Source organism: Martes martes, assembly GCF_963455335.1.
Source record: "Martes martes genome assembly, chromosome: 14".
Taxonomy (NCBI): domain Eukaryota; kingdom Metazoa; phylum Chordata; class Mammalia; order Carnivora; family Mustelidae; genus Martes; species Martes martes.
The window spans coordinates 41,016,723-41,043,938 of NC_137902.1; the positions used below are offsets into that span (position 1 = coordinate 41,016,723).

At 43.0% G+C, this 27,216-nt stretch overlaps 1 protein-coding gene across 1 annotated transcript in view; it reads left to right on the plus strand.

The window, feature by feature from the left end:
- Positions 1-27,216, plus strand: part of FRMPD2 (FERM and PDZ domain containing 2) — a gene marked incomplete at both ends in the record, with an annotated part of 86,029 nt that overhangs the window by 17,180 nt on the left and 41,633 nt on the right. The window contains 3 exons of the mRNA XM_080822929.1: positions 92-230; positions 7,114-7,269; positions 18,901-19,086. Of these exons, the coding sequence (XP_080679055.1) occupies positions 92-230; positions 7,114-7,269; positions 18,901-19,086 (481 nt within the window). The remainder of the gene's footprint in view (positions 1-91; positions 231-7,113; positions 7,270-18,900; positions 19,087-27,216) is intronic.

Below are 27,216 nucleotides of genomic sequence, written 5' to 3' on the forward strand. Positions count from 1 at the left end.
TGCTTCCCAGACTGAGAAAACCCTCTGGTTTTAGTGTTCTCTTTCCCCCCTCAGCATTTCAGTGGCCCTTATTCCTGCATCTCTTTCCCAGGCACAGCCAGACAAGACATCAATTTTATCTGCAGCTTCGGAAAGACATCCTGGAGGAGAAGCTCTACAGCAATGATGAGACCCTGCTGCAGCTGGCGGTCCTTGCCTTGCAGGCTGAGTTTGGCAATTACCCTGAGGAGGTAGGGGTGGAAACCTGATGGGGTAGAAACCGTGGTGGAGTCACTGAAGAAGCAATTATGGGAAAAGGGGGAACTATTAGAAACACGGATACTGGGACTTTGAGAAGTGTTTTAGCATCTACCACTAAGATTGAGGTAAATGGTATCCTACCATCTATCTACCCATCCACCCATCCATCCACCCACCTATCCATCCACCCACCCATCTACCCATCTAACCACCTATCTAGCTGTATATCCATCCACCCAAATACACATCCATCCATCGATCCATCCATCGATCCATCTTTCTTTTTTTTTTTTTTTAAGGATTTTATTTATTTATTTGACAGAGATCACAAGTAGGCGGAGAGGCAGGCAGAGAGAGAGAGAGGAAGCAGGATCCCTGCTGAGCTGAGAGCCTGATATGGGGCTCGATCCCAGGACCCCGGGATCATGACCTGAGCTGAAGGCAGAGGCTTAACCCACTGAGCCACCCGGGAGCCTCTCCAGCCATCTTTTTTTTTTTTTTTTTAAGATTTAATTTTTTAATTTTTTAATTTTTTTAAAGATTTTATTTATTTATTTGACAGACAGAGATCACAAGTAGGCAGAGAGGCAGGCAGAGAGGGGAGGAAGCAGGATCCCCGCCAAGCAGAGAGCCCGATGCGGGGCTCGATCCCAGGACCCTGGGATCATGACCCGAGCCGAAGGCAGAGGCTTTAACCCACTGAGCCACCCAGGCACCCCTCCATCCATCTTTCATTGAGTGTTCTTCACTAGGCTCTGGGGGATACAAAGATGAACAGTCAAGTGTATACATTGGAATATAGTTCTAATCTAAGGATTCTCCTAAAACAATAATTTACTAATTTGTTGAGTTCCCACCAAAGTCTCTAATCTTCTTGGCCAAGCCCTTGTCCTTGCAGCAAAATCACACATACATTTCTTTTATAGAATTTGCCTGCGATGGTCTTGTGTTACTGTCCTCAGGGTCTTAGTAGAGTCTACTGGTTATTAATTTGCAGATACATCAAAATTGGGAGGGATAATATTAATATATTCACTTACTTATTTAAATTTCAAAATGGGGGATGAACCAGACAGGAAAGAGGGAGCAGCCAGGTGAGCTGTGACAGAGGGCTGGGCATCATTGCTCTGGGTTCCCAAACACCCCACGCATGTTCCACTTGAGGGGAAAGGGGCTTGGCAACAGACCTCAGCTGAGACTAAGTCATATGAGCCAGATATGTAACATGCCATCCAAACATAGAATCTGCATCAGTAAAAATGGAGAGGGAAAAGTGAGGAAGGTGGGCTCCCCACCAGCCCACCAGGCTTTCTCTTGGCGGATATTGTCATTGTCACATGACAAGAGCTGTGTGACTCTAGGAAGAGCTTAACTTGAAGAAGATATACTCAAGAGAGGCCCTGAGGACTGTGTGAAGGAGGAATCCACTGCTCAAAAGGAAAAACATACAAGGTCTAATCCTTATACCCCTGGGCCTTTGCATATTTCCCAGCAGTGTCTACAGCCATCCCCACCCTACCCAGCTTCCAAGGCCAATCCCAACCCCACAACTTTCCTGGTCTCTCTACAAGTAGAAGGAACCCCCCACCCCCACCCCCACCCTCTGGTGCTTTTTGACATCTCCTTCCCACCTCTTGACCAGGAGAAGTGATGATTCAGTGATGTCTTGATAATAAGTGACAGAAAATCAAGCTCAGATTGGCTTGAATACAACATGTAATTTATTGTCTTGCAAGAATGAAGTGTCCAGGTCCTCCCTACCCTTCTGATGGCTTCTAGCCCTTTTACTGCTTACTTGGTAGCTTCTTCCTCTCTCCTTTTAGCCTCCAGGGCTGGGGTCCCAGCCATGTGTATGGCTTGCTGGGCGTATGGACTCAAAGGACATCAGCAGGCCTTGGGTTTCCTGCATCTCTGGGCTGTGCTCTTCTCTACTGTTTGCCTTCAGTGGCCTCTGGATTCTACCCTCCTTGCACAAAGGGAGGAACTTCCTCTCTCTCCCTCTCTTCCTCCCTCTCTCTTCCTCTCTCTACCTCTCTCATGGAAATCCTGTATTTCTATCTCATTATTTCTGATAGGATGTCATGTGTCTACTGAAGCCAATCGCTGTGGCGGGAGACGCCATGCTCTGATTAGTTAGACCTGAGTTACATGGTCACTGTGAGAACCAGGGTAGAGTTCACGCTATGCAAATGTGTGTACTGAGAGGGAGGAGTGATGGCTTCCATTTCCGGAAAGAGGAAGTGGTGGTACATGGCTAAAAATATATGTCTGCCACCAGTGAGCACTTAGTGGTCAGCCATGCTACATCCCTAGTGACCAAAAGAGCTGTGTTTGGCTGGAGTTCTGAGTCTGCTGGTATCACTCGGGTCTGGCTTCATGTTATGGGCTGAAGTATGTTCCTTCAAAATTTCTTTGTTGATGCTGTAGCCCCTAGTACTCAGAATTCGACTGTATTTGGAGATGGGGTCTTTAAAGAGGTGGTTATGTCAAAATGAGGCTTTCTGGTTGGGTCTTAGTCCAATCTGCCTGGAGTCCGTGTAAGAAGGGATTACGACACACAGAGAGACACCACGTTGCGGGAGCACAGGGGAGGGGCCATGTGGAGAAACAGGGAGACGGCGGCCATCTGCAAGCCAAGGGGAGAGGCTTCAGAAGGAACCAACCTGCCGACACCTGGATCTTGGGTTTCTAGCTTCCGGAACTGCGAGAGAATAAATTTCTGTCATTTAAGACACCCAGCCTGTGGTATTTGTCAAATGGACACACCTGGAGTCTGAGAAGGGAAAGCTGCAGCCACCACCGAGTGTGGACACCGTGCAGAGATCTGTGGTCTTAGCCCTCACACAGTGTGGGGTGCAGAGGGCAAGGGTGCGTGATGTCTCAGCCTGCCTGCTTCGCCTCAGTAACTGGGTTTAAGAGCAAGGACAAGCTCACAAGTTAAAATGGTTCTTGAGAACAGTGGCTTTCAAGTGTTCTGTGCCATGACCCATGATAAAACAACAACAAAAAAGGTAGATGTTGTAGCCCAATGTTATCTTATGTTTTGTTCTGTTACACCCCCCGCACACGTACAGAGAACAGAATTGATGCAAAAGTTTAAGAAACAAGATGCACCCTTTCTATATGCGATACACACAGGGATTTGCTATTCTCTTCTAGTTCATTTTACAAATGCTGGCTATTAATGGTTGAACTATTAATCATTACCCCACTAGTGTGTTAGAAGCTGCAGTTTGAAAAGCAGCTTTTAGACTATCCCAGAACCATGTTGTTTTCCTCCAGTACATCTTCTGAAAGTACTGCCATGTCCAGAATCTTCCAAGGCCCTCATTGTGCCCACACTCTGCTGCATTTTTCTTCGTAGCATTTACCACTGTCTGCCATGGAATATGTTCTCATTGATCAGCCATCCTCCACTGCAGCTCCTTCCCCAGATCCTGGGGAGCCTCAACCTCTTTCACTGCTGTGGACCAGAGCGGTTCCCAGGTGCTCTCTGCTGTCCTCATATGGCCCCCAAAGGCAGACCTTTCCCTTTTACGTGTATGTGTAAAGGCAGCAGATAAGCCAAACCCACTCATTTGGGCCCCCACTCCCTCAGTCCTCATGTACAGAGGGCCAGCTCCATGCTTGGTATCATTTAAGCCCTCTAACCCTGCAAAGCCCATGTTATTTCCACCCCTGGGTGAGAAAGATCGCACCCCCGTGAGTCTGGGGAAGCTAGTGAGATCCCAGCCAGGACTCACTTCTGGGGGCTTGCTTTGCTGTGTGTCAGGCACTGGGCTGGGTGTATCAGAGGGTGTCAGGGAGACTCAGACAGGAGGGCCTGTCCCTGTGTCTGTGTCGTTGAGGGAGCTAGAGGGGAGGGTTCCCGCCATGTGGCGCTAGCTAATGCAGCTGGGAGGCTGGGCAGCACCACCAGCCAGATCAGGGATGAACCTCCTGTGCCCTCTGAAGAGACTTATATTTTGTCTGATAAATGGTTCTAGTGCTGGGGAAAAAAAAAATTAATTTGGAAACCACTGCAGTGAAAGACTGGGAGCCACTGAAGAATTCTAAGCAGGGAAGTGACATGATTACATTTGCATTTTAAAAAGGGAGACAAAGACATTTTGGTATAAAAATAAATCTTCTTAATCACATCATCATGGCACAACAGCTTTCCTCGGGGTGTAGTCCCCACGACCTGTGGGGACCTTCACACAGGTGCAAACAGAGCCACGTCTGAGTTGCATTCTGCTTCTCCACTTGATGGCAGATGTCTTCCCATGGCCTTCCTAATGACCTAATGACCCTTGGGTGGTTACGTGGTACACCTCACAGGGGTGGACCTTTGCTCATCTCTCCATCCTCTCACTGTTGGGCAGCACCTGGAAGGGCCGTGGAAGGGGTAATACCATCATTCTTGTCCCCATTGTTTCTGATCTTCCTTTTTAATGAATGACATAGAAACCAATGCTTGCATTAGGGTTTTTCTTAGTTCCATATTGACTTCTTCTCTTGGACATAGTCCTAGCTGGGTCAAAGATCCTCAGTACTTTTAGGTTTGCAGTGAAATTGAGTGTAAGATGGGGAAATATCTCATGTACTCCTTTGCCCCCACACGTGCATGGCCTGCCCCATCATCAGCACCAGCCACCAAAATGGTACCTGTGTTCCAGCTGATAAACCTACATTGACACATCACTGTCCCCCAGAATCCATCATTGACATTCATGTTCCCTTTTGGTGTTGCATATTCTATGGGTTTGAACAAATTTATAATGACATATATTCATTAGTAGAGTATCATACAGTAGTTTCACTGCCCTCAAACTCCTCTCTGTTCCATATACGTGTCCCTCCTTCTCCATTCCCCCAACCATCTGCTGGTAATTACTGTTCTTTTTACCTTCTCCGTAGTTTCACATTTTCTAGAATGTCATGTGGTTGGAGTCATACGGTACATGGTCTTTTCAGATTGACTTCTTTCACTTAATAGGTACTTAAGTTTCCCCCATGTCTTTTGTCTTTTCGTGGCTTGATAGCTCATTTTCTTTTAGTGCTGAATAATATTCTGTTGTCAGGATAAACTACAGTGTCTTTATCCACTCACCTACTGAAAGATATCTTCTGCTTCCAAGTTTTGGCAATTATGAATACAGTTGCTATAAACATCCATGTGAAGGCTTCTGTGTGGACATACGTTTTCAACTCCTTTGGGTAAACACCGAGAAGCATGATTGCTGGATCCTATGGTAAGACTATGTTTGCAAGACAAATTGTCTTCTAAAGTGGCCATCTCAGTTTGCATTCCACAGGCTGCACAGGAGAGTTCCTGTGGTTCCACGTCTATACCAGCCCATGCTGCTGTCACTGTTCTGGATCTGGGTCATGTTAATAGCATTCCAAAGGCTTTTTTTAGGCAGCAGGTTGCTGGTCAATTTCTTTCCATTTGTGTCTCTGAGCTGAGCCCAGAACTGGCATGGACTAGCTCTCAGCTGAGGATTCTTAGTCCATAGCCTTGTGGGGACAGGTCTGTGCCACCCCAGGAGATGGGGATGTAGTGGATGCTATGCTCTTCCCTTCAGATCCCCTCCTCAGACTGACTTGCCCATCCCCATCCCTGAAAAGGCAAGAACTCCCAGCTCACAGCTGCCTTTCTCATGGGGAGCTGCCCACAGCTATGGGGAAATGCCTTGGCAAAGTTTAAGCTGGGAGGAGTAGCCTGAAACCAGGACAAACTAATTCAGGAAGACAAGGACAGGGTCAGCTTCCTCTGCCAAGTTCTGCATTCCTCATTCCTTAGAGTGGACCCAAGACCACCCCTCCAAAACTTCTGCATACCTTTCTGCCCCAGGGTCTGTATCAGGGAGCCCTGCATCAGCTGGTGAGTGAGGCTGATCTTCTAGATGCTCATGGTGGTGGGGCGGAGGGGAGAGGGTGGCAGGCTCAGGTTCCCTAAAGAGCAGACTGGATAGAGGTTCGCGCTGGGGGTGAGGTGGGGTTGTCAGGTCTTCTCTTGTTCAAAGGACAGCTTCTTGATCCCCTTCCTGTGGAGAGATGGTGACACAGCCAAGACCTCCCTTGCAAGAGGGGGCAGTATACTAGGAGCACAAGCAGACAGAAACACTAAATGGATAAAAAAGAAACAAAGTTTTAGGGCCAGGATTTTGCTGTGCCTCTCAGGAAGTGGCATGTCATCATGGAATGTGTGAGGACTTCGAGTGATGGGATCTTGCTTCTGTCACTAACTGATGTGATCTCGGCCCTGTTGAATGACTTCCTTCCCTGTTCATTTTGTTCATCTTGCCAGTGGCACTAGTAATACAATCCTCATAGGATTACTGTGGGGTCGAAGGAGCTTCTGTGTTCTGAGGACCACCTGGCAGACAGAAGGGTCTCAAAGACAGGCGACTCCTTTCTTCTTTCCCTTCTATACATGTTGTATGAGTTAGGCCAACCTCTTCTTTCTTTCTTTCTCTTTCTTTCTTTCTTTCTTTCTTTCTTTCTTTCTTTCTTCCTTTCTTCCTTTCTTCCTTTCTTTCTTTCTCTCATAGAGAGAGAAAGACAGCTAGAGAGGGAACATAAGCAGGGGGAGTGTGAGAGGGAGACGCAGGCTTCCCGCAGAGAAGGGAGCCCGAAGAGGGCCTCGATCCCAGAACCCTGGGATCATGACCTGAGCTGAAGGTATATGACGCTTAATGATTGAGCCACCCAGGCGCCCCTAAGCCAACTTCTAATACAGTAGAAAATTCTACCTTAGGTGGGCCCTTCAAGGGGGCATCCTTGGCTTGGAGCCCTACCTGGGGTTGGGCTCACAGACAGACTTCTGTTGTGCTCAGAGTCCCATACAAGGCATCTTGGTTATGCCCCTTTTCTTCTGCATCTTTCCAGCAGATGGAGAGTAAAACCTATTTTCGGGTTGAAGATTACATCCCAGCAAGTCTGCTTGAGAGGATGACTGCTCTCCGGGTCCAAGCTGAAGTCTCAGAGATGCACCGTCTCAGTCCTGTGCTCTGGGGAGAGGATGCTGAGCTAGAATTCTTGAGGGTAAGGCCTCTGTACCTCTGGAGGGGGTGCTGGTGTTCAAGGGCATGCAGCCAGCCTTTCCCTCTGGAGCTTTCTCTGGGGGGCCAGATGAGCTCAGACCCACATGGAGGTATGAGCAAGGGACTTGAGGCATTGGGAGGGATGACGTTCTAACATGCTGCAGGAAAAGGAGAGGCTTCTGGAGACAGCTGGCATTGGGAATGATCCCCCCAAGTGGGTAGAAGTTAGTGGGCTGTGTGGATAGGGCAAGACCTTTCTTTAACCATAGAGCTCACAGTCACTTTTCTATGAGTGAGGAGACCACATCTCTCACAGAGACACATAGAACAACTCAAGTGCAAAATTGGGGTATGGGCCAAAAGCAAAGCCATTGGAAGACCTTATGTTTCCAGGCTTCCAGGCAACAGTCCTCAGCATTGCACAGATGGTGTGGTCCACGCATATGGGCACAGCCCTGGTCCACACTCTTGTCACTCCTCAAGCAAAAACAGTGGCATTTGAGTCCCCCATGTCTGTGGGTATACTCGGAGCCTAGGATGAAGAGCCTTTGCACACTCCATCACTTACCAGCTCTGGGCTGGGCACTGTGTGGGATGGAGACTGAAAGAACATGATCTTTGCCCTCAGGGAATCCCAAGTCTCATGGGGCGGATAGGCAGGTACCCAGAGACAGGCACAGGGTGCTGTGTGATGAGAAAAATAACGGTAAGTTAGAGAGTGGCCACTCTGCCTGTGCAGATGGAGCTGGGTGGGGGGTACTTGTAAGAGGGACACCACCCACCCCCAACCTTGGCTTCCCCAGGGGAGGATAACTGGCTGGCATTTAGAACTGAGGAGGAGTTTCAAAAGAAACTCCAGATTTGTACATTTCTCTGTACAAAAGTCTCCCAAGATGGATAGGAAACATGTCCATGTTGTTTGCCTTTAATAGAGATGGGCATTTGAAAGCAGAACTGCCCAGGTGAGATCTGGCCCTTTCTTTTTGGTCTGTCATGGAGCAGCCCATATGTAAGGCCTCACACGTGCAGACCCATTGGCACTTCATGTCAGAAGCCCTGATGGAAAGGTGCTCAGTGCTTTCTGTCATCCAGCCTTCCTGCACGTTCCTTGTCAAGAGGAACCTTGTCAAGCCTTCCTTTGATGAGGCACAAGTGGGCACCTCAAAGCCATCAGCACACATCCGACGGAAGATGGAGGAAGAACCACAGAACCAGTGGGCAGGCTGAGGACTTGGGCCTGGGGAAACCTCTGTAGGACCAAGAATGCCCACGTGCTCACTCCTCCCCAGGCTCCAGCTTTGTTTGTCCTGCTCTCTGTGTCCCTCCCTCTCCTGGTTGAATGATGAACACTGATTGTGAAGGAAGCCAGCTTCTCCTAATCAGAAATACAGGGAGACTTTGTTTCAGTCTTTGATGGAAAACAGCAAATAGATTTGACTTGATTTGCATGCCATCTTATCAGTTTCAAGGAATGCTGGGTTTTAGGTCCCCGTGCTGGCTGGTTGGGCATGCGAGGGCTGTGTACTGCCCCTGCTGCGTGAGTCCCCAGGGGTCTTTGTGGCGCCCATTGCATATCGGAACCCTTCTCGTTAGGGTGAGTGTTAGTTAAGCCAAATCTTTCCTCCCATAATTATAAAAGTAACAATTTGCTCATGATTCTGCCCTCTGGAAACAACATAATTATATTTTGTTGTATTCATTTTTCTCTCTCTGTTCTATACATTCACATGTGTATACACATACACATTTAAAATTGGGTTTATATTATATATGCAGATTTGTGTATTTTTATAATCCTATCTCACCAACATTTTGAATCTTTATTTTAAATTAACACATGGTATACCCTAAATTTTTTCTCAATACTCTGTTGTTTGGCACATACATTGTTTTAAATATGGGACTATTTTAAACAATACTGAGATTAGCACTTCTGCTACATAAGTCTTTAGCTGCATTTGTGCTTAATTCCTCGGGGATAGAATCTCATGAGTTGAATTACAGGGTCTCAGGTTATGAACATTTGAAACATTGTTGATATATGTTGCTAAGACGTTCTACATTTCAGTCCTTTCTATACATTTCATTTACAACCTAGTAGGGAAGGCAAGATTTCTTGTCTTCCCTACTAGGTTGTAAATGTCAGGGCCCTGAATCCTCAGAGCTCAGTCACTCCATAAACAGCCACTGGATTATTTAATTACAGTTCCTTGTGGCTCCTCTCTTTCATTATCAGATGGTGCCTCTTGGCCTCCGGTTCACCAATGACTAATTCTGCTAGTTCATCATCCCACACTGGAAGAAGATTTGGCGGAAATCCAGTGTGGGTCATGCTGAATAACATACTCTGTCTGGAAGATTCACAACTACATTAGCATATTAATCCCAGAACAACCTGTTCAAGGTTAACTCAATGTTTTCCAAACTTCTTTAACCAGGGAACCATTTTTTTTTACATAAATGAAGGTTTTTATATACTATTAAAACATTTTCTTTTTTTTTCCAGCTGTTGAAATCATACTGAACATATCCTGTGTCTTACCCCAATTAGCATACAGCATATGCATGCCTCAGATAGTTACAAATGCTTTGTAAATATCCTTCCTAAAGGCTACTCAGTGATCCCTTTTAAGGCAGTACTTTAGGGAATACTTATTTCTGGGAGCTGGTTCCCCAACCCAAGCCTGCTAGTCTCCACCAAACCTCACTATGAGAAGGCTTTGTCTGGATTATTCTGCACATTTTCTTAGGACAGATTCCCAGGAATGAAATTATGGGGTCAAAGGATATGAGTTGTTATGACTCTCGATGAAACTATCCGTTTGTTCCAACAGTTTTCAATACAGCAAGGATGCTACGTAGGCTGGGAGCCTGGAGAGCCTGGGTCCAGTCTAAACCTGGCTGCCACTGTAGGGAGAAGGAGAAAATAGTGAGATGCCCCTAAACACATAGAGATAAAGTGCCCCTCTAAGAGGACAATTAGCAACTGCAACACAGAATGACCAGGAGAGGTGCTCCGAAGATTCCCTAGTAGAGCACAGAGAGAGAGTAATATTATTTATTTTTTTACAGATCGCAAATGCCCCTGAGGATCTTATGTATATTCACCCATGTTTCCAAATGTTATAGGAACTCTGTATTTTGCTAAGAGTGAGGACTCAGAAACAGACAAACTTACACTTCCGTTTCCAGCTTTTAAGTGTACCTCTGCTTTCTCATTTGAAAAGAGATAACTACACCTCTCTGTTGGGATGGCTGTGAAGATTAAATAGCATGATGCATGCGGAATGTTTACAATGGTGCTTTGCCATTTTATTTTTAAAATTTTTTTTAAGAGAGAGGTGGGGGAGGGGCAGAGATTCTTAAGTAGGCTCCACGCCCAGGGCAGAGCCCAATGTGGGGCTCAATTTCAGGATCCTGAGATCATGACCTGAGTAGAAATCAAGAGTCAGGCACTTGACTGACTGAGCCCCCCAGGCATTCTGGCGCTTTTCCATTTAAAAATTTCATCACTCCAAGTACTTCCAGGATCACATGCTTCTCTAAAGACTTAAAAAATAAAGACTAAAATTAAATACTAAATGATTAAAACATGTAGACAAGTCTAGCAAAGTCATCTTTAGTACTGAAGACATTATAAGGCTTTAAATTCGGGGGGAGGGAATAATCATATCCAATTATTTACAAGGATTGACCTTACTGTTTTGCGATGGCCCTAATTAATACCGTAAGCACACGCCAAATCTGGCCATTACATATTTCAGCACCGAGTGCTCCATAAATAGTGTTTTGGATGCTACTGCTGATGACAACGATGGTGACGAACAGTCTGCAGAGTTAAAACAAGCAGGCTCGAGGCCCAGAAACTTCATCAACATCGTGGGAAGCATTGTAGGCTCTGCAGGCAGCATAACCTCTCTGCACAGATTTTAACAGAAAAAAAAAGTACAGCAAGGATCTTGAGAGAGCAGCCCTCGAAAGTCATAATTTGTCCGTATTGTTATTCCCTTGTCGGGGCATGGGAGAAATAGGCCTGGACAGAGTGCTCTCTGTTGATGGGTGGAGATGGGAAACCAGATCTCACCAACGGAACCCTTCTGAGAGGGTTTCCAGTTTCTGGAGCAGGAAGTTGCCGCTATGAGTCCAAGTGCATCAGCCTCCTGATGCGGCCTGGGATCTTGCAGGGGAAGGGGCAGCTGGTAGACACACCAGGATAGAGTCCTGATTACCATTCGGATGGAAAACCATTCGCCCCAGGCTTATACCCCAATCTCTTAAGAATTTGATGAGCCTGATGCAGTCCCCATACCTGATGGACCCTCAGGGCTCTGAAAAAATTCAGTCTCCTGACCTGGTAAACTGAGGACCTCCCCTGGGCTGTAGGGACCTGACCAATGCCCTGTGACATGGGAAGTGATGCCAGTGGTCGGCTCCTTTGCTCTGCAGGATGTTTATGGCTTATCTTGCTTTTGTAGTAATGCTAACCATCTGGAAGATTGCTTTCTATGCCTGGGCCTCAGTTTTTCATAAAATGAAGGGGTTATAGCAGATAATATTTCAATAGACCTTGTTAGACACAACTGGGAAAAGGAATCCCTTACCTTGAAATGACTCAGAACAGTCTGAATTCTAAAAACTCGTTCAGAATATTCTTTTTTTTTTTTTTTTTCAGGAGTCAGATTTCTTCAGTTTATAGCAAGACATCACATAATAGAAGTGTTATTATACTTCAGCTTATTAGAGTTATGGGGGGTTCCTAGATGTTCTGCCTTCCATGTATTTTTTTTTTAATTTTTTTATTTTAATAAACATATAATGTATTTTTATCCCCAGGGGTACAGGTCTGTGAATCGTCTGGTTTACACATTTCACAGCACTCATCATAGCACATACCCTCCCCAATGTCCATTTCCCCACCACCCTCTCCCATCCCCCTTTCCCCCCGCAACCCTCAGTCTGTTTCTTGAGATTGAGTCTTTTATGGTTTGTCTCCCTCCCAATCCCATCTTTTCATTTTTTCTTTTCCTACCTCCCCCCAAACCCCCCCACCTTGCATCTCCACTTCCTCATATCAAAGAGATCATATGATAGTTATATTTCTCCGATTGACTTATTTCGCTAAGCATGATACCCTCTAGTTCCATCCACGTCGTTGCAAATGGCAAGATTTCATGTCTTTTGATGGCTGCATAGTATTCCATTGTGTATATATACCACATCTTCTTTATCCATTCATCTGTTGATGGACATCTAGGCGCTTTCCACAGTTTGGCTATTGTGGACATTGCTGCTATAAACATTCGGGTGCACGTGCCCCTTCGGAGCACCACGTTTGTATCTTTAGGATATATACCCAGGAGTGCAATTGCTGGGTCGTAGGGTAGCTCTATTTTCAGTTTTTTGAGGAACCTCCACACTGTTTTCCAGAGTGGTTGCACCAGCTTGCATTCCCACCAGCAGTGTAGGAGGGTTCCCCTCTCTCCGCATCCTCGCCAGCATCTGTCATTTCTTGACTTGTTAATTTTAGCCATTCTGACTGGTGTGAGGTGGTATCTCATTGTGGTTTTGATTTGTATTTCCCTGATGCCGAGTGATGTGGAGCATTTTTTCATGTGTCTGTTGGCCATCTGGATGTCTTCCTTGCAGAAATGTCTGTTCATGTCCTCTGCCCATTTCTTGACTGGATTATTTGTTCTTTGGGTATTGAGTTTGATAAGCTCTTTATAGATTTTGGATACGAGCCCTTTATCTGATATGTCGTTTGCAAATATCTTCTCCCATTCTGTCAGTTGTCTTTTGGTTTTGTTAACTGTTTCCTTTGCTGTGCAAAAGCTTTTGATCTTGATGAAATCCCAATAGTTCATTTTTGCCCTTGCTTCTGTTGCCTTTGGCGATGTTCCTAGGAAGAAATTGCTGCGGTGGAGGTCAAAGAGGTTGCTGCCTGCATTCTCCTCAAGGATTTTGATAGATTCCTTTCGCACATTGAGGTCCTTCATCCACTCTGAGTCTATTTTCGTGTGTGGTGTAAGGAAATAGTCCAATTTCATTTTTCTGCATGTGGCTGTCCAATTTTCCCAGCACCATTTGTTGAAGAGGCTGTCTTTTTTCCATTGGATATTCTTTCCTGCTTTGTCGAAGATTAGTTGACCATAGAGTTGAGGGTCTATTTCTGGGCTCTCTATTCTGTTCCATTGGTCTATATGTCTGTTTTTGTGCCAGTACCATACTGTCTTGATGATGACAGCTTTGTAATAGAGCTTGAAGTCTGGAATTGTGATACCACCGACTTTGGCTTTCTTTTTCAATATTCCTTTGGCTATTCGAGGTCTTTTCTGGTTCCATATAAATTTTAGGATTATTTGTTCTATTTCTTTAAAAAAAAATGGATGGGATTTTGATAGGGATTGCATTAAATGTGTAGATTGCTTTAGGTAAAATAGACATTTTCACAATATTTGTTCTTCCAATCCATGAGCATGGAATATTTTTCCATTTCTTTGTGTCTTCCTCAATTTCTTTCATGAGTACTTTATAGTTTTCTGAGTATAGATTCTTTGCCTCTTTGGTTAGATTTATTCCTAGGTATCTTATGGTTTTGGGTACGATTGTAAATGGGACTGACTCCTCAATTTCTCTTTCTTCTGTCTTGTTGTTAGTGTAAAGAAATGCGACTGATTTCTGTGCATTGACTTTATATCCTGACACTTTACTGAATTCCTGTACAAGTTCTAGCAGTTTTGGAGTGGAGCCTTTTGGGTTTTCCACATATAGTATTATATCATCTGCAAAGAGTGATAGTTTGACTTCTTCTTTGCCGATTTGGATGCCTTTAATTTCTTTTTGTTGTCTGATTGCTGAGGCTAGGACTTCTAGTACTATGTTGAACAGCAGTGGTGATAACGGACATCCCTGCCGTGTTCCTGACCTTAGCGGAAAAGCTTTCAGTTTTTCTCCATTGAGAATGATATTTGCAGTGGGTTTTTCATAGATGGCTTTGATAATATTGAGGTATGTGCCTTCTATCCCTACACTTTGAAGAGTTTTAATCAGGAAGGGATGCTGCACTTTGTCAAATGCTTTTTCAGCATCTATTGAGAGTATCATATGGTTCTTACTCTTTCTTTTATTAATGTATTGTATCACATTGATGGATTTGCGGATGTTGAACCAACCTTGCAGCCCTGGAATAAATCCCACTTGGTCGTGGTGAATAATCCTTTTAATGTACTGTTGGATCCTATTGGCCAGTATTTTGGTGAGAATTTTCGCATCTGTGTTCATCAAGGATATTGGTCTGTAATTCTCTTTTTTGGTGGGATCCTTGTCTGGTTTTGGGATCAAGGTGATGCTGGCCTCATAGAATGAGTTTGGAAGTTTTCCTTCCATTTCTAATTTTTGGAACAGTTTCAGGAGAATAGGAATTAATTCTTCTTTAAATGTTTGGTAGAATTCCCCTGGGAAGCCGTCTGGTCCTGGACTTTTGTTTGTTTGGAGATTTTTGATGACTGTTTCAATCTCCTTACTGGTTATGGGTCTGTTCAGGTTATCTATTTCTTCCTGGTTCAGTTGTGGTAGTTTATACATCTCTAGAAATGTATCCATTTCTTCCAGGTTGTCAAATTTGTTGCCATAGAGTTGCTCGTAGTATGTTCTTATAATTGTTTGTATTTCTTTGGTGTTGGTTGTGATCTCTCCTCTTTCATTCATGATTTTATTTATTTGCGTCCTTTCTCTTTTCTTTTTGATAAGTCTGGCCAGGGGCTTATCAATCTTATTAATTCTTTCAAAGAACCAGCTCCTAGTTTTGTTGATTTGTTCTATTGTTTTTTTAGTTTCTATTTCATTGATTTCTGCTCTGATCTTTATGATTTCTCTTCTCCTGCTGGGTTTAGGCTTTCTTTGTTGTTCTCTCTCCAGCTCCTTTAGGTGTAGGGTTAGGTTGTGTATTTGAGACCTTTCTTGTTTCTTGAGAAAGGCTTGCACTGCTATATATTTTCCTCTCAGGACTGCCTTTGTTGTGTCCCACAGATTTTGAACTGTTGTGTTTTCATTATCATTTGTTTCCATGAATTTTTTCAATTCTTCTTTAATTTCCTGGTTGACCCATTCATTTTTTAGAAGGATGCTGTTTAGTCTCCATGTATTTGCGTTCTTTCCAAATTTCCTCTTGTGATTGAGTTCGAGCTTCAGAGCATTGTGGTCTGAAAATATGCAGGGAATGATCTCGATCTTTTGGTACCGATTGAGACCTGAGTTATGACCCAGGATGTGGTCTATTCTGGAGAATGTTCCATGTGCACTAGAGAAGAATGTATATTCTGTTGCTTTGGGATGGAATGTTCTGAATATATCTGTGATGTCCATCTGGTCCAGTGTGTCATTTAAGGCCTTTATTTCCTTGTTGATCTTTTGCTTAGATGATCTGTCCATTTCAGTGAGGGGAGTGTTAAAGTCCCCTGCTATTATTGTATTACTGTTGATGTATTTCTTTGATTTTGTTATTAATTGGTTTATATAGTTGGCTGCTCCCATGTTAGGGGCATAGATATTTAAGATTGTTAGATCTTCTTGTTGGACAGACCCTTTGAGTATGATATAGTGTCCTTCCTCATCTCTTATTATAGTCTTTGGCTTAAAATCTAATTGATCTGATATAAGGATTGCCACCCCAGCTTTCTTCTGATGTCCATTAGCATGGTACATTGTTTTCCACCCCCTCACTTTAAATCTGGAGGTGTCTTCGGGTCTAAAATGAGTTTCTTGTAGGCAGCATATGGATGGGTTTTGTTTTTTTATCCATTCTGATACCCTGTGTCTTTTGATTGGGGCATTGAGCCCATTAACATTCAGGGTAACTATTGAGAGATATGAATTTAGTGCCATTGTATTGCCTGTAAGATGATTGTTACTGTATATTGTTTCTGTTTCTTTCTGATCTACTACTTTTAGGGTCTCTCTTTGCTTAGAGGACCCCTTTCAATATTTCCTGTAGAGCTGGTTTGGTGTTTGCAAATTCTTTCAGCTTTTGTTTGTCCTGGAAGCTCTTTATCTCTCCTTCTATTTTCAATGATAGCCTAGCCGGATATAGTATTCTTGGCTGCATGTTTTTCTCGTTTAGTGCTCTGAATATATCATGCCAGTTCTTTCTGGCCTGCCAGGTCTCTGTGGATAGGTCCGCTGCCAATCTAATGTTTTTACCCTTGTATGTTACAGACTTCTTTTCCCGGGCTGCTTTCAGGATTTTCTCTTTGTCGCTAAGACTTGTAAATTTTACTATCAGGTGACGAGGTGTGGACCTATTTTTATTGATTTTGAGGGGCGTTCTTAGCATCTCCTGGATTTTGATGTTTGTTCCCTTTGCCATATTAGGGAAATTCTCTCCAATAATTGTCTCCAATATACCTTCTGCTCCCCTCTCTCTTTCTTCTTCTTCTGGAATCCCAATTATTCTAATGTTGTGTCGTCTTATGGTGTCACTTATCTCTCGAATCCTCTCCTCGTGTTCCAGTAGTTGTTTGTCTCTCTTTTGCTCAGCTTCTTTATTCTCTGTCATTTGGTCTTCTATGTCACTAATTCTTTCTTCTGCCTCATTTATCCTGGCAGTGAGAGCTTCCATTTTTGATTGCACCTCATGAATAGCTTTTTTGATTTCAACTTGGTTAGATTTTAGTTCTTTTATTTCTCCAGAAAGGGCTTTTATCTCTCCGGAGAGGGTTTCTCTAATATCTTCTATGCCTTTTTCGAGCCCGGCTAGAACCTTGAGAATTGTCATTCTGAACTCTAGATCTGTCATGCTACCTATGTCTGTATTGATTAGGTCTCCAGCCTTCGGTACGGCCTCTTGTTCTTTTTTTTGAGGTGAGTTTTTCCGCCTTGTCATTTTGTCCAGGTAGGATTTGCTTTCTCCTGCTGTGGAATTCCGCTGTTCTTGGTGACTGAAGTTGGTTTTGGATGGTTTCTTGTTGATCTTCTGGGGGAGGGGCCTGTTGTAGTGATTCTCAAGTGTCTTTGCCGCAGGCGGAATTGCACCGCCCTTGCCAGGGGCCAGGCTAAGTAATCCGCTCGGGTTCGCTTTCGGGAGCTTTTGTTCCCTGAGCGCTTTCCGTAGAGTTCCGGAGGACGGGAATGAAGATGGCGGCCTCCCAATCTCTCGGCCCGGAGGAGCCGAGAGCTTGGGGTTCCGCTCCTCAGTGCACTCTCAGAGCAAAGCGCCCAATAGCCCCGCCTCCCTGGCTTGCGGTCGCGCCTCGAGGAAAGCAGTCAATTGTTGGAGCTGGAGAAAAGCGCCGGGTCGCTTTTGTCTCCGTGGCCTCCGGCCGCGCTCCGAGCCCACCCAGCCTGCGACCGGCACAAGGTAACCCCGGGCTTAGAGCTCACTCCTCGGCTTTGTCGCTATAGCCGGCTTCCCCGCTCTAATACCTGCGAGCTCTGCGGCACTCAGACATCCCCAGTCCTTCTGTGACCCTGCGGGTCCTGGGATTATGCTGACCCCGCCTGGGTTTCCCCCCAGTTTAGCCTCTGGAGCGATGTCTCCCAGTGGAGCCGACTTTTAAAAGTCCCGATTTTGTGCTCCGTCGCTCCGCCGCTTGCCGGGTGCCGGTCCCTCCCCCCGGGGTCTATCTTCCCGTCGCTTTGGATTCACTTCTCCGCAGGTCCTACCTTTCAGAAAGTGATCGATTTTCTGTTTCTGGGATTGTTGCTCTTCTTCTCTTCGATTTCCCGTTGGATTTATAGGTGTTCACAATGGTTAGATAAGCTATCTAGCTGATCTCCTGCTACCCGATGTCATCTCAGCCTGCTACTTCTCCGCCATCTTGACTCCTCCCCCGTTCAGAATATTCTTACTCTGTTCTGTCATTTTCAGAGTATCTGCTTTCCAGGTGTTGTTTTAGGTACTCCATGAAAAAGGAATCCTGGGGTTAATAAAATAGGAAATGCTATCATGTTAGAGATGAGGAGAAATCCCGTAGCAAGGAGATTGGGTTAGCTCAGGATTTTCCTAAGCTTATTCAGCAGTCCTACTCTTTTTGTTTTTGGAATGTCTGTTGAAATGCTTCTTATGAACTGGTTTGAAGCCCATTATTTTATTATTTATTTATTTATTTAATTTATTTTTTTGTTAACATATAATGTATTATTTGTTTCAGGGGTACAGGTCTGTGATTCATCAGTCTTACACAGTTCACAGCACTCACCATTGCACATACCTTCCCCAGTGTCCATCACCCAGCCACTGTATTCCCCCCACTCTCCTCCCTTCTGGCAACCCTCAGTTTGTTTCCTGAGATTAAGAGTCTCATGGTTTGTCTCCCTCTCTGGTTTCACCTTGTTTCATTTTTCCCTTCCTTCCCCTATGATCCTCTGTCTTGTTTCTAAAATCCCTCATATCAGTGAGATCATATGATAATTGTCTTTCTCTGATTGACTTATTTAGCTCAGCATAATAGCCTCTAGTTCCATCTACGTCATTGCAAATGGCAAGATATCATTTTTCTGATGCTGCGTAATATTCCATTGTGTATATAAATACCACACCTTCTATATCCATTCATCTGTCAATGGACATCTATGAAGCCCATTATTTTAGATTAGTGGGAGTGTCTCTTCTAAATTGGCCTTTTTCTTGCTCCAGGTCACTCAGCAGCTCCCAGAATATGGTGTGCTGGTTCATCGAGTTCTCCCAGAGAAGGCCAGAGGGGAAGGGGAGATGGCCTTGGGGATCTGTACCAAGGGTGTCATTGTATACGAAGTGACAAACAACAGCAGAATTGCAACTTTGCGGTTTCAGTGGAGAGAAATCAGGAAGATTTCGACTTGTGTGAGTGCACCTCAGTGGATAACTGCTTCATTTCCCTTTGTTCTGATGCCCCCTTAAAGGAGCAGGGGGGGTCGTGTGATCTTTCCCTGACCAGATAAGTTCACACCTGTTACTCTGGGGCACTGTGATGTATTTGGAAGAAGCCTACCTGGAGACTGGAAAGTCCCCAGGTGGCTGTTTCCTCCCCACCATCTCTTGCCTGGATCCTCTGCACCCCCATGGATAGCCAGCCCATCAGCTGGCTACACCTTCCCTCTGGATAGAGTTCTCTTAATTCAGGGAAGCCACCGATGCTGAGATCAAGGTTGGTTTTGGGAGATGGGAGAGGAGAACCCACTGTAGGTGGGGTGGAATCTGCTCGGTTTTGAAACATTTCCCTTGTGTTTTCAATTTTCAGTGTGTACACAGTGTCCTGAGGCATCCCGCTTGTCTCCCATGAACTAGAGGTGTGCTACAGGATGCTGGGGACTACACACATTTGATGCCCATTGAAAATTTAGAAGACATTTTTTAGAAACAAAAAACCCTATTAAACGTATTGCATTTGAAATTGTATTTCAATGCCATTTGCATGAGCAAATTTCTATACTTCCTGAATTTAGTTACAATACATTTGCCACCAAAAGCATTACGCCTGTCCCCACAGCAGATTGCTCCAGTACATAATCTTCCTTCTTGTCCCATGGGCCACCCCAGCTAGTGTGCCATTTCCTTTAGTGATGATTTCCTCATCAATCATGAAGGTCTTTGTCTTTTGGCCCATGGGGAAAAAATCAGCTTTTTCTATTTAATTTTCTCTTAGGGTTTTAAAAGTTTTCCTCGTGGCTACATTGTTGTTTTTACAATCATTATCTGATGTTAGAGTTTCCTAAGTAGAGTGTAAATGGTTTAATTCATTTTCTTAATGTTTCCTTTATTTTTTCCATCTTGGTTGTTGAGGTTAACATATTGTTTCAGCATGATTTTTTAAAAAGATTTTATTTATTTATTTGACACAGAGAGAGATCACAAGTAGGCAGAAAGGCAGGCAGAGAGAGAGGGGGAAGCAGGCTCCCCGCTGAGCGGAAAGTCCGATGCGGGTCTCGAGCCCAGGACCCTGAGATCATGACCTGAGCCGAAGGCAGAGGCTTAACCCACTGAGCCACCCAGGAACCCCTCCAGCATGTTCTTTTTTTTTTTTTTTTTTTTAATTTCATTTCAGCGTAACGGTATTCATTGTTTTTGCACCACACCCAGTGCTCCATGCAATACATGCTCTCCCCAATACCCACCACCTGGTTCCCCCACCCTCCCACCCCCCGCCCCTTCAAAACCCTCAGGTTGTTTTTCAGAGTCCATAGTCTCTCATGGTTCACCTCCCCTTCCAATTTCCCTCAACTTCCTTCTCTCCATCTACCCTTGTCCTCCATGTTATTTGTTATGCTCCACAAATAAGTGAAACCATATGATAATTGACTCTCTCTGCTTGACTTATTTCACTCAGCATAATCTCTTCCAGTCCCGTCCATGTTGCTACAAAAGTTGGGTATTCGTCCTTTCTGATGGAGGCATAATACTCCATAGTGTATATGGACCACATCTCCCTTATCCATTCATCTGTTGAAGGGCATCTTGGTTCTTTCCACAGTTTGGCGACCGTGGCCATGGCTGCTATAAACATTGGGGTACAGATGGCCCTTCTTTTCACTACATCTGTATCTTTGGGGTAAATACCCAGTAGTGCAATTGCAGGATCATAGGGAAGCTCTATTTTTAATTTGTTTCTTTTTTTTTTTTTAGTTAGATGATAGTGGGAGTTTATTTAATCATTTTGTATAATAAAGTATGTTTTCATGCCCAATTTGATAATCTTTTTTTTTAAATTTTTATTTCTTTTCAGCGTAACAGTATTCATTGTTTTTTCGCCACACCCAGTGCTCCATGCAATCCGTGCCCTCCCTAATACCCACCACCTGGTTCCTCCGACCTCCCACCCCCCCCCCGCCCCTTCAAAACCCTCAGGTTGTTTTACAGAGTCCATAGTCTCTCATGGTTCACCTCCCCTTCCAATTTCCCTCAACTCCCTTCTCCTCTCCATCTACCCTTGTCCTCCATGTTATTTGTTATGCTCCACAAATAAGTGAAACCATATGATAATTGACTCTCTCTGCTTGACTTATTTCACTCAGCATAATCTCTTCCAGTCCCGTCCATGTTGCTACAAAAGTTGGGTATTCGTCCTTTCTGATGGAGGCATAATACTCCATAGTGTATATGGACCATATCTTCCTTATCCATTCGTCTGTTGAAGGGCATCTTGGTTCTTTCCACAGTTTGGCGACCGTGGCCATGGCTGCTATAAACATTGGGGTACAGATGGCCCTTCTTTTCACTACATCTGTATCTTTGGGGTAAATACCCAGTAGTGCAATTGCAGGGTCATAGGGAAGCTCTATTTTTAATTTCTTGAGGAATCTCCACACTGTTCTCCAAAGTGGCTGCACCAACTTGCATTCCCACCAACAGTGTAAGAGGGTTCCCCTTTCTCCACATTCTCTCCAACATGTTTCCTGTCTTGCTAATTTTGGCCATTCTAACTGGTGTAAGGTGGTATCTCAATGTGGTTTTAATTTGAATCTCCCTGATGGCTAGTGATGATGAACATTTTTTCATGTGTCTGATAGCCATTTGTATGTCTTCATTGGAGAAGTGTCTATTCATGTCTTCTGCCCATTTTTTAATATGATTGTCTGTTTTGTGTGTGTTGAGTTTGAGGAGTTCTTTATAGATCCTGGATATCAACCTTTTGTCTGTACTGTCATTTGCAAATATCTTCTCCCATTCCGTGGGTTGTCTCTCTGTTTTGTTGACTGTTTCCTTTGCTGTGCAGAAGGTTTTGATCTTGATGAAGTCCCAAGAGTTCATTTTCTCTTTTGTTTCCTTTGCTTTTGGAGACATATCTTGAAAGAAATTGTTGTGGCTGATATCAGAGAGGTTACTGCCTATGTTCTCCTCTAGGATTCTGATGGATTCCTATCTCATGTTGAGGTCTTTTATCCATTTTGAGTTTATCTTTGTGTACGGTGTCAGAGAATGGTCGAGTTTCATTCTTCTACATATAGCTGTCCAATTTTCCCAGCACCATTTATTGAAGAGACTGTCTTTTTTCCACTGTATATTTTTTCCTGCTTTGTCGAAGATTATTTGACTGTAGAGTTGAGGGTCCATATCTGGACTCTCTACTCTGTTCCACTGGTCTATGTGTCTGTTTTTGTGCCAGTACTATGCTGTCTTGGTGATCACAGCTTTGTAGTAAAGCTTGAAATCAGGTAACGTGATGCCACCAGTTTTATTTTTGTTTTTCAACATTTCCTTAGCAATTCGGGGTCCCTTCTGATTCCACACAAATTTTAGGATTATTTGCTCCAGCTCTTTGAAAAATACCGGTGGAATTTTGATCGGAATGGCATTAAAAGTATAAGATTGCTCTAGGCAGTATAGACATTGTTTATTCTTCTGATCCAAGAGCATGGAATGGTCTTCCATTTTTTTGTGTCTTCTTCAATTTCTTTCATGAGTGTTCTGTAGTTCCTTGAGTACAGACCCTTTACCTCTTTGGTTAGGTTTATTCCCAGGTATCTTATGGTTCTTGGTGCTATAGTAAATGGAATCGATTTTCCAATTTCCCTTTCTGTATTTTCATTGTTAGTGTATAAGAAAGCCACTGATTTCTGTACATTGACTTTGTATTCTGTCACATTACTGAATTGCTGTATGAGTTCTAGTAGTTTGGGGGTGGAGTCTTTTGGGTTTTCCATATAAAGAATCATGTCATCTGCGAAGAGAGAGAGTTTGACTTCTTCATTGCCAATTTGAACACCTTTTATTTCTCTTTGTTGTCTGATTGCTGTTGCTAGGACTTCTAGTACTATGTTGAACAAGAGTGGTGAGAGTGGCTATCCTTGTCGTGTTCCTGATCTCAGCAGGAAGGCTGCAAGCTTATTCCCATTGAGGATGATATTTGCTGTGGGTCTTTCATAGATAGATTTTATGAAATTCAGGAATGTTCCCTCTATCCCTATACTTTGAAGCGTTTTAATCAGGAATGGATGCTGGATTTTGTCAAATGCTTTTTCTGCATCAATTGAGAGGACCGTGCGGTTCTTCTCTCTTCTCTTATTGATTTGTTCTATCACATTGATTGATTTGCAAATGTTGAACCATCCTTGTAACCCAGGGATGAATCCCACCTGGTCATGGTGGATAATCTTTTTAATGTGTTCTTGGATCCTGTTTGCTAGGATCTTGTTGAGAATCTTAGCATCCATATTCATCAGGGATATTAGTCTGAAATTCTCCTTTTTGGTGGGGTCTTTGCCTGGTTTGGGGATCAGGGTAATGCTGGCTTCATAAAAAGAGTCCCTCCAGCATGTTCTTAATAGTGTTTCTTTTTCTGTTTTTTAAAGACTTTATTTATTTATTTGAGAGAGAGAGAGAGAGAGAGAGCATGAGAAGACAAAGGGGGGAAGGGCAGAGGGAGAAGGAGAAGCAGAGCCCAATGTGGAATTCCATCCAAGGACCCCAAGATCGTGATCTGAGCCAAAGGCAGAGACTTTACCAACTGAGCCACCCAGGACCTCCTTGATAGTGTTTCATTATAAATTATTGTTTGTCTTTGGAAAAAAAAGCTTATATGTAAAAGTAAATAACTGAACAGAATTTAATTGAGTTCATTAAAATGGCTTATAATACACTATCGGAAAATTTTTCCCAAATATTTTTGACTAACTCTGAAAGTAAACAATATTTATATTTATAAGATTTTTATAATTTTAATGACTCGATTTTAATTCAATTGAGAGATTATTTGAGGAATTTAAATTACTGAATTAATTCAATACTGTTGCGTTGCTTCCTATTTTCTTTATGTCATGGTTAACTGTTTAAATTTTTCAATCTAATTTGTTTTAGGACATTTGTAAAAATGCAGATAACCTAAAATGTAATTTTGAAAAATAGAGTTTTTGAAGATATAAAATTTAACAATCCCCTTAAGTAAATCCTTCGTATTTAAGTTGGTTTAATGTTTATAGATATTTATTTTCCCATGACCAGGGACAATTCCTTAACTAAAACTGGAAGTCATCAGGTTCACAAGACAAACTTAGTAGCTTAAAAACAAAAACAAAAACAACTCTGCTACCAATTAAGGATTCCTATGCGTTGATGACTATTTCCTCAGGTTGAATATCTTTTTTATGGAAAAGTCATCCCATGAAATGATGTCACCAATTGCTTGCCACAAATCAGGCATCTTGCACTGAAAATGACTGTCACTTTTCATGCTTCTACAAGCACAAAATGCAGAACTCAACACAAGAATGAGCTCAGGAAGTTGATTTGAAACTTGCCTAATTAATAGCAGATGCCAAGATGTTTCAGACAATTGGAGACCATTCATCTCGCCAGCCTGCAGGGAAATATCAATAGAGTTTGAGAAAAATGCCATTTTGAAAGACTGACTTGGTGCGTTAGTAGCCTGTCTGTAGCAGAGACAAGGTTCATTCCAAAGATTATCCAATTGAGGAAGGGTTCGTTATGGCATGGTGAACCTACTCGTGTTGGTAGCCAATCCTGGTTATTTGCAGATGTTTGGAAGCCTGAAGGGAAATGCAGAGGGCAGGGGAGGAGATGGGCTTGGTAGGGTTCCCTTTAAGAAAAAGAATACAAAGTTCTGAATGCAAGCCATGAAATAAAAATGGATATTCCTTTAGAATGAGAAAAGAAATTGCCACAACTTGTGAATTTAAAAATGGGAACAACTACTGCAAAACCATCAAGTCAAAAACAATTATTGTCATTAAGTCACTCCCTGATAAACTGTGATTCCTTTTTTCTTTCAAATGTTGGTGGCGTACACTCTGATAATGTTTCCATATTATGGAACTTTTGTAATATTTTCTCCAGAGGCAATAGAAGTATAATTTAGACTTTCTTCCAGCATGGCTGACTGAAAGTTGTTTTTCTTATTGAGAAGCAGCACAAAGCCTGCAGTTTTGCCCAGAGACACACCTGCTGTTTGTTGTGCCGCCAAAGGTTTCTGGGCTACGAGTGCAGGGAATCAAATATTCTATTCTGCGTGATTCTCCATCAAGAAAGGAAAAACATGGTGTGATGTGTTGAGAATGCGGTATCTACGTTTCTAAATTGTATCCCCGATAGGACAGAAGTGCCTCTTGATCAGGGTGTTTTTGAGAATTAAGTCGGTTTTTCATTTCTGACAACTGAAAGAGATTTCTGCCAGACTGGCCTCTAGCTCTGAACATTTCCGAGCTCGCTTTGCACACATTACAGGAACAAAGGAAGACTTGCCCAGAGCCCCTCCCGGCCCCCTCAACTTCATTAGCTCCACAGAAGATCTGCCTCCGTCTGGAAGAGCATCATCATTCTGCAAAGAGATATCAGACCAGACACACCAACTAGCAAGCAAACAAACAGCAATAACAATATTACTTGAGGGGATGAAATATTCAAAATGGTAAAACAATGCTTTGAAACTAAGTGCGGTTATGGAAGCACCAAGTGTGTTTGTACTGCAGCAACAGAGGCATAAATAAGATTTTTGTGTGTGTACTGAAAACTCTGAGATTCAAGTTTGACATCATCTTGTTCACAGAGCAGCTCATCTCTGTGAAAGTTTGCTGGCAGATATGCATTTCTCATTAAATGATGTTATCAAAATGGAGAAGAAATCCGCATGACCACAGTCGAGACTGTTTTCTGCTTTATGTCTGGAAATTCCACTTATTGTGGTGCTTAGTACCGTAAAACATTGGTGTCTATAAAGGAGAGTCTTGCCTAGAGTTTATGAGTTGAAAGAAAGATTGGTGTGTGTGTGTGTGCGCGCGTGTATGTGTGAGTGATTCTCTCTTCTCAGACTTGTTAAAGAATAGTTATTAGATATATTAAAAATGACATGCTCATCTAAAATTTTTTAGTACCTGGGTGCACTTAATATAAAATTGTCAAGACTATATGAGAGCATATCAAAGTGCACTGACAAAGGGGTTGGCTTCCAAGCAAATATTCAAGTTTGGAAAATCAAATACTCAGTTGGTGGAGTTCAGACATCATTATAATTAGAATATTAAGAAAAAATTACTAAGGCCAGCAGGGCAACATCTATGAGTGTTTGAGAAAATACATTACTAAAAAAAAAATGCTAGATACAGTATAGTTCAATTGGACTCCAAATCCACTCACATTAGTAGAAGGAGGTTCAACGTTACATTTGTCAATAAAGTGAATGAATATTTAGAAAATGCTCAAGTTATTTAAACTGGGTTATAGGCAGGGGCACCTGGGTGGCTCAGATGGTTAAGTGTCTGCCTTTGGTTCAGATCATGACCCCTGGGTCCTGGGATTGAGTCCCGGATCGGATTGGCTTCCTGGCTCAGCGGGGAGTCTGCTTCTCCTTCTCCTTCTCCCTCGGCCTCTCTCCCAGCTTGCATGCTCTCTCTCTCAAATGAATAAGTAAAATCTTTTAAAAAAAAGTAAAATTAGGTTATGGGTAGAAAAATTTTCTCAGAGGAAAAGTAATGAATAATTATTTGTCTTTTGTTAATATTTGACCCCGTAGATGGACCTTCTGAAAATGGTGACTATTATGAATTAAAAGGGATTAGCATTAACAAGGCTCAGGAGAGGAATCCTTTCAAGCATAAGCCCTGTATTTATAAAAATTATCTTTCTAAGAGTAAGTTCAAGGTTCTTATTGAAATATCTAGAATATCTAGACTAGAGATTTTATTTAGAAGTTATATATAAATTTGTATTTACTATCATCTCTATTATTTTGCATTTTATTGTTCTTATTAACATTTTGTATTGAAAATGTCACAGATTTTTTTTCCTCCAAAGCTCCTTATAGACAATTCCATATAGATAATCCTCTCCAGTTTATCCCACTGAGCTGTACAGTATTATCATTTTGTATGTGGGCCCTGAAGTTAACATATAAATGTGGGGAAGCATTTCTTGGTGATGTGACCTGAATTCTGCTGTAGTCTGAGAATTCTTGGTATATTTCCATCTCTGTAGGATAAAGACAATTGTATGACCTCCCTCATTCTGTAGCTTTGAGGATGAAAT